General features: G+C 33.5%; 1 protein-coding gene across 7 annotated transcripts; it reads left to right on the plus strand.

Annotated features, from left to right (window-relative positions):
• The first annotated feature begins 3913 nt into the window (after window positions 1–3913).
• On the plus strand, window positions 3914–9540 carry LOC108483660 (uncharacterized). 7 transcript variants are annotated; one of them, XM_017787173.2, is made up of 3 exons: window positions 3914–4596; window positions 5847–8440; window positions 8542–9540. In XM_017787173.2, exons 2-3 carry the CDS (start codon window positions 5990–5992, stop codon window positions 8830–8832), a joined length of 2742 nt encoding a protein of 913 aa, XP_017642662.1. In that variant the 5' UTR covers window positions 3914–4596; window positions 5847–5989; the 3' UTR covers window positions 8833–9540. The 7 variants fall into 7 exon arrangements, with proteins under 7 accessions (XP_017642662.1, XP_017642665.1, XP_052883146.1 ...); XM_017787176.2 differs by lacking the exon at window positions 3914–4596 and adding an exon at window positions 4603–5014; XM_053027186.1 differs by lacking the exon at window positions 3914–4596 and adding an exon at window positions 4603–4980.
• The last annotated feature ends 2774 nt before the right edge of the window (window positions 9541–12314 follow it).

The following is a 12314-nucleotide window of genomic DNA, read 5'->3' on the forward strand; positions in this document are numbered from 1 at the left end:
ATGTTGTCAAATGCCGACTTACTGAAGTCATTTTGGGTAGAAGCAGCCTCTACTGCATATTTTTTTATCAACCGATCTCCATCCGTTGCCATTAAGAAAAATACTCCACAAGAGGTATGGTCTAGTAATCCTGCTAATTATTCTGATTTAAAGATTTTGTGTGTCCTGCGTATGCTCATGTTGATAATGAAAAATTGGAACTGATATCCTTTAAATGCGATTTTCTTAGTTATAAAGCTGGTGTAAAAGGGTATAAGTTATGGTGTCCTAAAAATAGAAAAGTTGTGATTAGCAGAGATGTTGTTTTTGATGAAACTGCTATGCTACCTAACTAGAAAAGTTGTGATTAGCAGAGATGTTGTTTTTGATGAAACTGCTATGCTACCTTACTTATCTCTTAAAGACTCTTCTAATAAAGAAAACCAAAAGTAGGTAAAGCATCAGATTAATACAGAGTCAACTCCTCAAGTCATAACAAAAATTGAGAATAGAGTTGCTTCTTCACCACAATACTCTATCGCCAAAAACAGAACTAGAAGAGAAATTAAACCTCCAAAGAAGTATGCCGAAGCTGATTTTGTTGCTTATGCTTTAAATGTGGTTAAAGATAGAGATGCAAATCAATAACCATCTAATTATTCTGAGGCGGTTAGCTGTGAAGACTCAGAAAAGTGGATGTTTGCTATGCAAGAAAAGATGGAATCACTCCATAAAAACAGAACATGGGACCTTATGAAACTTCCTAAAGGTAAAAAGGCTGTTCGTTGTAAATGGGTGTTTAAAAAGAAAGAAGGGACTCCAGGAGTTGAAGCACCCAGTTATAAAGCAAGGCTTGTTGCAAATGGTTATAGTCAATTTCCAGGAGTGGGCTTCACAGATGTGTTCTCTCTAGTTGTTAAGCATAGTTCGATTCGAGCTTTGCTTGGTATTGTGGCCATGCATAATTTGGAGCTTGAGTAGTTAGATGTAAAAACTGCATTTCTGCATGGAGAACTTGAGGAGGATATTTACATGCAACAACCAGAGGGTTTTATAGTCTCAGAAAAAGAGGACTATGTTTGCTTACTGAGAAAGTCCCTCTACGGTTTGAAACAGTCACCAAGACAATGGTACAAGAGGTTTGATTCCTTTATGACTTCTCATGATTTCAAAAGAAGTAGTTTAGACAGTTGTGTTTACTTTAAGAAAAACAGTGATGGTTCTTTTGTGTTTCTACTTCTTTATGTTGATGACATGTTGATAGCAGCAAAAGATAAAGGAGAGATAAGAAAGGTCAAAGCCCAAATAAGTGAAGAATTTGAGATGAAAGATTTAGGACCAGCAAAGAAGATACTTGGTATGGAGATTCTCAGAGATAGAAAAGCAAGTAAATTGTACCTAAGTCAGAAAGGGTACATTAAGAAAGTTCTTTGCAGGTTCAATATGCAAAGTGCTAAGCCTGTTAGTACTCCTTTAGCAGCCCATGTCAGACTTTCATCTGCTTTGTCTCCACAATCAGATGATGAAATTGAGTACATGTCACATGTTCCATACTCTAGTGTAGTGGGATTTCTCATGTATGCTATGGTTTGCTCACGTCCCGATTTATCATATGCAGTCAGTGCAGTTAGCAGATACATGGCGAATCCCGGTAAAGAACACTGGAAAGCAGTTCAGTGGATTTTAAGATACTTACGAGGTACTACTGATGTTTGCTTACAGTTTGGAAGAACTAGAGATGGAGTCATTGGGTATGTTGATGTTGATTTTGCTGGAAACCTTGATAAAAGAAGATCTCTCACAGGTTATGTCTTTACAATCGGAGGTTGTGCAATCAGTTGGAAAGCTACTTTGCAATCTACAGTCGCTTTGTCTACCACTGAAGCTGAGTACATGGCGATTACTGAGGCTTGTAAAGAAGCTATTTGGTTGAAGGGACTCTTTAGTGAACTCAATAAAGACCTTCAAATTAGCACGATATTTTGTGACAATCAGTGTCATCTTTCTTACAAAAGATCAAATGTTTCATGAGAGAACAAAACACATTGATGTTCGGTATCATTTTGTTCGTGATATTATTGCTCGTGGTGATATTGTTGTGAGCAAAATTAGTACTCATGAAAATCTTGCAGATATGATGACTAAGTCACTTCCTATAACCAAGTTTGAGCATTGCTTAGACTTGGTTGGTGTACATTGTTGAAGTTAAACCCTTAAGGGGTTTTATGGAAGAGGTGGAGAACTTGTTTATTGAAAGTTCGCGATGAAGAACTTGTTCATTGAGAATTTGTGTCAATGTGGGGATTGTTAGAATTAAGTGACCGAAATTCTTATTTAAATAAAATACGATGGAAAATAAAATAAAAGTAAAATCCATATAGAACTAGACTTCTTTTATTTTATTTTAGAATAAGGTTTTTTAAACCTTATTAAACTCCATCTATTTTATATTGATTATGATAAGGTGTTTCAATCCTACTAGAATATGACTTTACAAGCCTATAAATAGACATAGTCTATTCCTCTTGTATTGATTCAAAATTTTCGACATAGTGAATTTTCTTCTCCTCTGCCCTTGATTTTTTCCCGAAAGGGTTTTCACGTAAAATTTGTGTGTTATTTTATTTTATTTTTCACAATGTCCAACTATTAACATAATTAATTTTTTAGTTAAAATTGTTGTTGTGACATTTTGAAATAATAAAAAAAAACTACTCACTTGATAGCTATGTAATTAAAAAATAAATGTTGTATTAGCCTGAAATTAACAAAAAATTAACAATATTTAACAACTAAACCTGAATTTTGAAATCTAAAAGTAATGAGATGAATTCTTAAAAATACAAATACAAAGACTAAAATCCTAATTTTTAAAAGTAGAAAGATTATAAACATATTTTACTCAATAAAATATATTTTCTAACTATTTTTGGAATTAATTTAATTTTACCATTTAAACTTTGAAATCAATTCTATTAGCTATTTTTTATAGACTATTATAAATCAATGTCTCATTTCTATTATCTAATTTTATATTTGGTAGATTTTTTAGTATTTGGTGTACCGTTTTATTTTTTTATACTTTTGTAAAAAGTTAAATTACTATAAATAAAAATCATTCCAATATCAATTATAATAATTTTAAAATTCTTGATTTTATAGAGCGATGGTTAAAATATTTATTAGACACTTATTTGATACGGTTTGAATAATGTTAGCTCCATCTTTTACTCCTAAAATTGTATTTAAAAATTGTAATAATTTTAAATTGTAATTGTATCTAAAATTTTACTAATTTTTAATGTCATGCACGTGATTTTAAATATTTAATATTATATTTTTAATTACAGTAATTAAAATAAAACAATTTTTTGAAATTATTTAATATAATTAAAATATATTAACTTATCACAATTCAAATATTATAACAAAAATTTCAAATAATAATTAAAATATAACATACTCAACATACAATATAGTTTTACTTTATATAATCAATGCAAAGTAATATTATTCAAAATAATAACTAATTAATATAATTAACTCAAATTAATTAAGTGATAATCAATATGTTTAAAATTCTATTTAAATAATAATTCTATTTTACAATAATAAAATTAGCATATTTTTTAACTAATACTTGTAAATTATAATTATAATTATCACAAATATCTTTTCTATATTTTGTTTTTGTAATTTAAATTTTAATTATTTTTAAATACATAATTCTCACTATTTTTATTAAATTAGATTTTTTCCAAAGTTTTAATTATCATAACTGATGTTTCATTTTAAGTTATTTAACTAATAATTTTAAATTAAATATCAAAATTATTTTAAATGTGAATTTTAATAATATAATTTAAAAAATATTTTTCCAGTTGAAATGCATGTTCTTTTATATAAGTTATATATAGATAAAAATTAATTTAAATTTTATAGAAATTAATCTAAGTCGGAGAGAATTCAGAATGGTGAAGACGGAAGAACTCCCAGTATATACAGATGATCAACGACTCCATCACACCGTTCATCAATCAATAATGGACGCCGATCACAAAATATAAGATCTAATCAAGCGGTGGACCCACCACTTTCATATATCAGCTTTTTTATGTACGGTCCGCCCGAACATAACCCTCTCCCGTCTCCCATCTCTCTGATCTGATGTGACCATTTGATTTTAATCATTTCTCATAAATCTTCCACTAACAACCGTCCGATTAAAAAACTACTTTTTTTAATAAAAAGAACGTTAATCAATTGCAACAAACTATCGCAACCCACTTTCTCCGCTCGCTTTGACTGTCTTTAGTCTACTCTTCGAGCCATTAAACCAAATAAATAAATCTCTCTTTGGCTGCGACTTTGTTTTGTGCTTTGGGATTTTTGTAGTGAAAATTTTTGTTTCATAAAAGCTATATTGTTTTTTTTTTTCGAGGAGATTCATCATTGTTTCGGGCGTTTTTATCTCTCGTTTTTCGCCTCTGATCTTCTTTGGTTTGTCCTTTTTTTACTGTCCAATGCGCGGCCGAAACGTGGCGTTTCTTCCCCTAGGCGTTGGTGTTTTCCGTTACTGACGGCGATTCCGTTCAGCATTTTCCAGTACCCGGACCGGTATGTTTTTCCTTTTCCGGTTGGTTCCCGGGAAAATTTTTTAATGCTGTTGAGTGCTGAAGTTAACAAGTACATTTCTTTTGTTTTCTTTTTTGTAAAGAATGATATGATAAACATTGGACACTTGTTAGAATTTGGATTCCTAAAAGAGAAAAGAGATAAAGTGAAGTGAATCTTTCTTTAAAGAAATTATTATTTTTCTAAAAAGAGAAAATAAATCGCGTGTGATTAATTTGGTGAAATAAACGAGGTTTTTAGTTCATAGAAGCTTGTGAGTTTGAATAAGCTGTGGACAATTTTCTCTTTTCATTAAACTTAAAGTGGATTGGTAATAACTCTTCATTTTTACCTTATCTGAAGAACTACATTCAATTATTTGTTGTCGTATGGACCACTCACTGTCGGTTCTTTTCAAACTGTACATCAAGATTCTCTGGTTTCAGTTTTAGTTCCAATTTTGTATTCACCGCCCTGTTTCAATTTATCAACCTTGAGCTCTTTAAACTTTTGAGAATTTCGTTCACTTTTATAAGATTTTTAGAACCGTTTAGCGGAAATTGTTCGCTAGAGGTCTACTTTTGTAGTGAATTTGTTTTTTTAAGTGATTTGAGCTCTGGTGATTGTGAATTAGTTTTTGATGCATAGTCTGGAAAGTATTAAAAGAAAAGTGCATGGGTTTTAATTGTTTAGCTAGGAATCACATAGCAATCTGTGGTTGATTTATGGTGTACTCAGAAGGAAACAAATTTGACTGGAACCCTAGTGCTTACTGAGTTAGGAGATATTATTTGAGAAATAAGTTTTATGGCGCAACTGGTTTGTTGCAATCTTTAGTTTTGGCATTTGCTGCTCTTCATTCTATTGGTGTATTAGTATTTTTAATGTCAACTGTTAAGTGTTCGGGGATGCTTATGCTAAGTTTATTTAGTGTTATAATAATATTGCAAAAAAGATTAAGAGCTTTTAGTTTTGGCCATTTTTTGAATGATGTTTAGCTATTAAAGGGTAAGGACTAGTTAAATACTCAATACTATAGCTGCTTGTGGGGATATCCCACAACTTCATCAATGTTAAGAGAATCAATGCTTGTTGCTTTAGGGGTTATGTTCTCTTGGTTGCTCTAGTTACTAAAGTTTCATCCAACATTTGTTTCAAGAATCTTATGCCACTATGCATGTGATTGACTTGTTTTGTTTTCAATTTGATCTGGTTCTATAATATTCTTATATAATGTTTTTTCTTATGTCTAGAGTGGTATGAATGATGATGAACTGAATCAAACTGTGCGGCTGAAAGGGATCTGAAGTTGTTAATACCTATACGGACTATGGAATGCCAATTAGAGCTCAAACGGAATTCAAGAGGTTAATCCTTTGGAACTTCTGTAAAGACCATGTTGCACCAAGAAAGCCAGAGGACAAATATGCAAGGCAGGTTTAAACCAGAAAGGCCTAACTTGTCACACACCGATCTTCATCCAGAAATTACCAAAGGTGGAAAAGATGTCTCATCTGAATCTTCACGGGAGCATAAAAAGCAACATGCTGATATCAAGGCGAATGATGAAGAAGAGGTTGTGAAGTACATGTCAAAATTACCAAGTTATCTGGAGAGAGGAGCAAAAAAACCTCAAGAGAAAGTTTTAAATGTTGGGGTCCTTGAGTGGGGGCGTCTTGAAAAATGGCAGGGTAGCCATAAACAGATTTCACATAGAAGTAGCATCTCTTCTCTTTCCAGCAGCAACACTTCTTCCTCATTATCAACAGATGAATCATCTGCACGTTCAAGCACAGGTCAAAGTTGCTCTCCTGGTCATCAAAGGTTACAGCGACCTTCACTGGAATCTCATCCGATGTCAGTTCCCAAAAGGGGCCATTTGCAATTTGTCAAGCCTTTCAGAGAAAGCAGTGGAAAGTTTCAAGATCTCAAGACAACCCAGAGAAGCACCTTCACTGTTCAAGAAAAATTCATCAGAGAAAAATCCTCTTGCAAAAGTAATCCACATATCAAGCCGGACAAGTTCAAGAGAAGGGAAATGCTCCCAAAGATTGTTTCAGAAAGTGGAACTGTGCCAAATGGGGTAAAAGATAACATGGTATCATGTGAGAAGGTGAAAATGAAGAACCAACGTGGTGAATTTATGAAAAAGGCAGAGACATATCAAGAAGTTGTTGGAAAAGGGGCTAACCAAGATGTCACTGAAAAAAGGAACACGGTTGTCCTCCTTTTGCCAGGAGATTTAGCCAAAAAGAACCATTCAGGAGCAGCTAACCTTTCTGATTTAACAACAAAGTTGAGTAAAGAGGAAACAGAACCTTGGCAGAGGACCTTCACAGAAACATTTAAAGAGGCTCACCGTGGAGAGCTTAGTTCCAGTTTCTATCATTCAGGTCCATTGCGATCTGAACTTGGTGGTAGCAAACATTTACAGATTAAAGCCATGGGTTTGGTAGATGCAAATAATAATGGCTCTAAATCAGAGAGATCTCAATCTGTACCTTGTGCAGCAAAGGTAGAAATTTGTTCTTCCAGAAGCAGAAATCTTGAGGAAAAAATTATTCATGCAACAAACACAAGTTCTGCTACAAATGAGGCTTGCAAAGGATTGGAGACAGAAGTACCCAAGGTTGCATCTGAAAAAGTTAGAAGCACTTCACCTTTCCGTCGTTTTAGCTTCAGCATGGGTAAGATAAGCAAAAGTTCTGGCCTCAAAGAGGGCTCTTCTATGCCTCAGATGAGCTCAACATGTAGTTCTGCCAAAACCAAGCCAGAGAATCTTGTTGCTTCTGGTGTTGATACTTCTTGTGGTGATAAACTCAATGCTAAAAGCAGAGCAAGGTCCAGCCCTTTGAGAAGACTAATAGAGCCGCTTCTGAAACCAAAGGCAGTGAATTGTCGCAGTTTTACCAATCAATTACAGGAGTCAATTGTAGCAGAGGGTGGCTGTAAGTCATCAGAACGGACAAGACATTCAACTATGACTATGCAGCCAGCAAAAGTGAAATCAGACACAACCAGCACAACAGTAAATGATTTAGCACTGAACAAAAAGTGCGGATCTTCAGCAGTTCAAGCTCTTCTCAGAGTTCAAGTAAAGAATGGGCTGCCTCTGCTCACATTCGCTGTTGATAATGAGAGTAATATCCTTGCTGCTACAGTGAAGATGTTAAGCTCTTCAAGTAAGGGTGACTATGGATGCATTTACACATTCTTTGCTGTTAAAGAAGTCAGGAAAAAGAATGGTATGTGGATAAATCAAGGAGGAAAAGGCAAAGGTCAGGATTATGCCCCTAAAATTGTTGCCCAGATGAAGGTTTCTGGTTCTGAGTTTTCTCATTTGTCCAGGCCAAACCATGTGGATCAATTTAGCATTAGAGAATTTGTTCTTCTTACCTTGGACGTAGCACAGGCACATACACAAGCATCTGATTCCCAGCCAAATGATGAGCAGGCTGCTATTATTGTCAAGATCCCAAAAAAGAACAGCAGAAATTCAATCAGAGATGGGTATCTGATTGATAAGCGTCAGAGCTTGCCTGAGGCCACATCAAACGAGTGTCTGCCAGACGTAAAACTTGAACTCAACTCCGGGAAAAAGGATTCTTTTGAGGGTGTTCGAGACATTAATGCTACAGTCATACTTCCAAGTGGTGTACATAGCCTGCCAAATAAAGGCGAACCTTCATCACTGATCCAACGATGGAAATCTGGTGGAGCATGTGATTGCGGTGGCTGGGATTTGGGTTGCAAACTTAGGATTCTGTCTAATAAGAGCCAATGCAACCAGCGCCCTAGTTCTTTGAAAGGTTCTTCAATTTCTAATCAATTTGAACTTTTCTTCCAGGTATGATTTTCAATCCTATTCTAGTCAATCTAAAGCATCCACTATACTATAATAGAAAATGTCAACTGAATCTTGTCTTTGTTTTAATTTATAACTAACAGGGAGGTGCACAAGACAACATGCCTTTTTTCAGCTTGGCCTCTTTCAATGACGGTATCTATTCAGTTGAGTTCAATTCATCACTTTCTTTTATGCAAGCATTTTCGATTTGTATAGCTGTTTGGGATAGTGGAAAGCACTGTGAGCTTTCAGAATCAGTTCCCTTGTATGAAGAAAGAACTTTAGGGGAAACCATATTAAATGATGGAACAAATGAACCTAATCAAATTGAAGGAGAGGGCCCTGCTAGGTATGTCTCATATCCACCCATTTCACCAGTTGGAAGGGTCTAGAAAATTTCACTAATGTGAATGATGATGTAATTAAGTGTAAAGGTAGAATTATATATCATATATATTTCTGTTTTTTGGTTAGGCAATGGTCTGTGAGATATCTATCACCGATGAAAAATAAGAAGTAATGAACAAGGCTCGTTTGTGAAAGCCAGGGACAGGTTCCCCTTGAGCTTCAGGTCGTCATATTTTGTTTCATTTTTGACAAAAGAAGCAATGACTGATGTAGTATGAGCAAAAGTTTCTATCAGTGTAAGTGTGCATATAATCAAGGAATTATGATATTGCTATCTGCTTTTCTCCTAAACAATGAACTTCAGCATGGTTGATGGTGCCTTTCTTGCATTAAGGAACTGAATCCTTATCGCCAGTACTTGCTGAATTTTTTTCCAGGTTCTTTTTTTGAACCATTTTCTTAAAATTTTGATTCATTGAGTTCTAACACTTTAGTATCCAGTATCGGTCACTTTAGGGCCATTCACTTCAATGGCTAGATTGTACTTGTCAATTCCTTTGGATGGTAGATTGTACTATTGTAGCATTAGCTGTGTTGCACTTGTAGGTGATTGCAGTTGGATTGATTGATAAATGGTGATTTAGATTATGTCAGCTCAAGCTGATGATAGCTTCACACTCTTACTTTGTTCGGTTACTTATAAGATGTAATTAACCCCCTTTGAAATGGAATGAAATATCAACTTTTTCAAATTCCATGTGACCTCCTCTCATTGATTTTGTTTAGTCATTTGACGTATTACTCTGTTTCCTTGTGTGGGCTTGAGGCCATTGAATATACACACACATAATCCTAGTGTGGGCAGATTCTTTTTTTTTTTTTTTTAACCATTAATGCATCCTTCATATTGTTTTTAGGGTATTTGACTATTTGTCGTGACCTTTTCCACTATTCAATCTCGTGACGCCCATGTCAAGGGTGTCTTTGTCATTTTAGACTACCCTATCATCAGGGATATGGCATGGAGTCACGATTAGTCAGCCCTGCCTACATTCTGAAACCGGCCAAACAACGGTTGCTTGAAGTATTATTTTGTTTCCTTGTGTCATAGAATATACACGTATGCTCAAAGATTTGTTTTTCATTAACACATCCTTGTGATGCCCTCGTGAATAATTACTTTGTCATTTTTGTCTACCTCATCTCCAGATGTTGAGAGACTCAATGTGAAATCCAACAATCAAGGGTTGCTCGAATGAGCCATTACCCTTTTTTCTTCACAGTAGCCAATTATATACGACTCAATTGTCATATTCAAAGATGAGAAAGAAAATGAGCAAAAGCTGAAAGATACACATTGAAGGCCGCTGGTAGGGCTTTTTTATTGCACTATACAGTGGACAAAGATTAGGGAACATAACATGTGATGGCTTTCATTTTGGCTTATAGGAAGCTGGCTTCCACCAATTATTCTTTTAAATAATTGCCATTTGTCATTGCTATTCCCTTTTACCTTTTAAATTTATCACCAAATTGATAACCCCCTCCTAAAAACATTCTCTCTCCTAATAAAATTTATGATTCGGAATCCAAATTTTACTTTCATCACCCACCCTGCTTAACGGTGTTTTTGTAATGTCTCTCAAATATGCCTTAAGTCACATTAGGTTTGATTCAGTTGGGGTCAAACCGGGTCAGAATCTAAAGCAATTTTTTTTCTCAACATTCATTTTCATTCAAATATAAAATATGCCTAAAAGACATCAAACCGTGGGCCAACCTAAAAATGGTAAATCTCTCATTTAGTCCCTTCAAAATTTGTAAAATTAAAAGTTAATATAATAGTAAAATTGTTTTATGACTCTCCTAAAGTTTATAATTCTTTTCTAAACTCTTGCTAAAGTAATTTTCTCCAAAGGAGGATATGATATTGGAGGTGCCACATATAACATTACATAGCTTTTCATAGTTGCTTTCACCATCAAAGCGACTGTTTCCTTCCTTTTTCTTTAATGCTAAAATATAGGGGTACAGGGGGATGCCATGCCAAGAAAATCTCGTTTGTTTGCCATTTTCATTGTCAATCCTTTTTTCTTAAAGTAGACTTTGTTGCAGTTGCATCAACTTTCCTCCTTTTTGTTTCCTTTTCCCAAGTGCTTTTAGTGCATGTGCTACATAAAAAAGAGAACCGTAAGGTGAGGTGTGGTGTATTAGGGATGAGCAAAACTCGATTCGACTCAAAAAAATAAAAAAAAACTTGAATTTCAAGTTAAACGAATCGAGTTATTCAAGTTAATCGAGTTATTCGAGTCAACTGGAATTTTTTTTCGAATTTCGAATTCTAATCGAGTTGAGTTTTCGAATTCGAATAACTCAAATAATTCGAATATTAAACTATAATATTTTACATTTTTATCCCAAACTCCCAAACTTTTTAGTTTTCTCTCAAAACTTTTATTCCTTCCTACTTTCCCCTCAAAACTTTTACTCCTCTCCCATCCCAACCCCCCAATCTAACCAAAATTCATTTCCCACCAAAATTTTACTCTCCCATTTACTTTTTTTCAAAAATTTTACTCCCCAAAACCCTCAAAATTTTTTATTTTTCCCCAAAATTTTCACTCCCTCCCACTTTTCCCCTAAAACTTTTACTTCCCTTCCACTTTTCCCCTAAAACTTTTACTCCCTTCCCATCCCACCTCCCATCTACCCCAAACCCAACCCCCCCCCCAAAAAAAAATTTTTTTTAATATTTTCCTCCAAAATTTTAATCTCCCATTTACTTTTCATTAGACTTTTATTCCCAAAAACTTTTATTTTCCCCTAAATTTTTACTTTTCCACTTCACTCTCAAATAAAAATTAAAATTATCCAAAAAAACCACTAAACATAAATAATAATTTTATTTATATATATTATTTATATTATTAAATTAAATTTCACATTTTATATTATTTATTTTATTGAATTGTTTAGTCATATTGAATATTTATATTAAAATTGAATTATTAATTATGCCATAAAATATTTATGTTAAAATTTTATATTAGTATCAATTTCACATTTTATCTTTAAAATAACTTTTATTAAATTATTAATTATGCCATAAAATATTCGTGTTAAAATTTTATATTGGTATAAATTTCACATTTTATCTTTAAAATAAATTTTATTAAAAATCACATTTTACATTCAATATATTTTTAATTCCAAAATATATAGTGACAATAACCTGAAAATAATTGAAACAACTAAGCAAGCAAATAAGCTAACTCAGTATATAAAAATTTAATAAATAAATTATGAGATGATGAAAGTTAATAAAAAAATTTACAAGGACCCAAAATTATTTTTTAAAATTTAACTCGAACAAATATATTCGATTCGATTCGAATTCCATCCCACTCGACTCGATTCGAGAAAATTTCAAATCAAATTAGGATGATAAAATATGATTCGTCAACTCGATTAACTCAAAATTTTTTCATTCGATTCGATCAAACGCTCACACCTAGATGTAGTGTTT

The sequence above is a fragment of the Gossypium arboreum genome, chromosome 1 (assembly GCF_025698485.1).
Source record: "Gossypium arboreum isolate Shixiya-1 chromosome 1, ASM2569848v2, whole genome shotgun sequence".
In the NCBI taxonomy this organism is placed as follows: Eukaryota; Viridiplantae; Streptophyta; class Magnoliopsida; order Malvales; family Malvaceae; genus Gossypium; species Gossypium arboreum.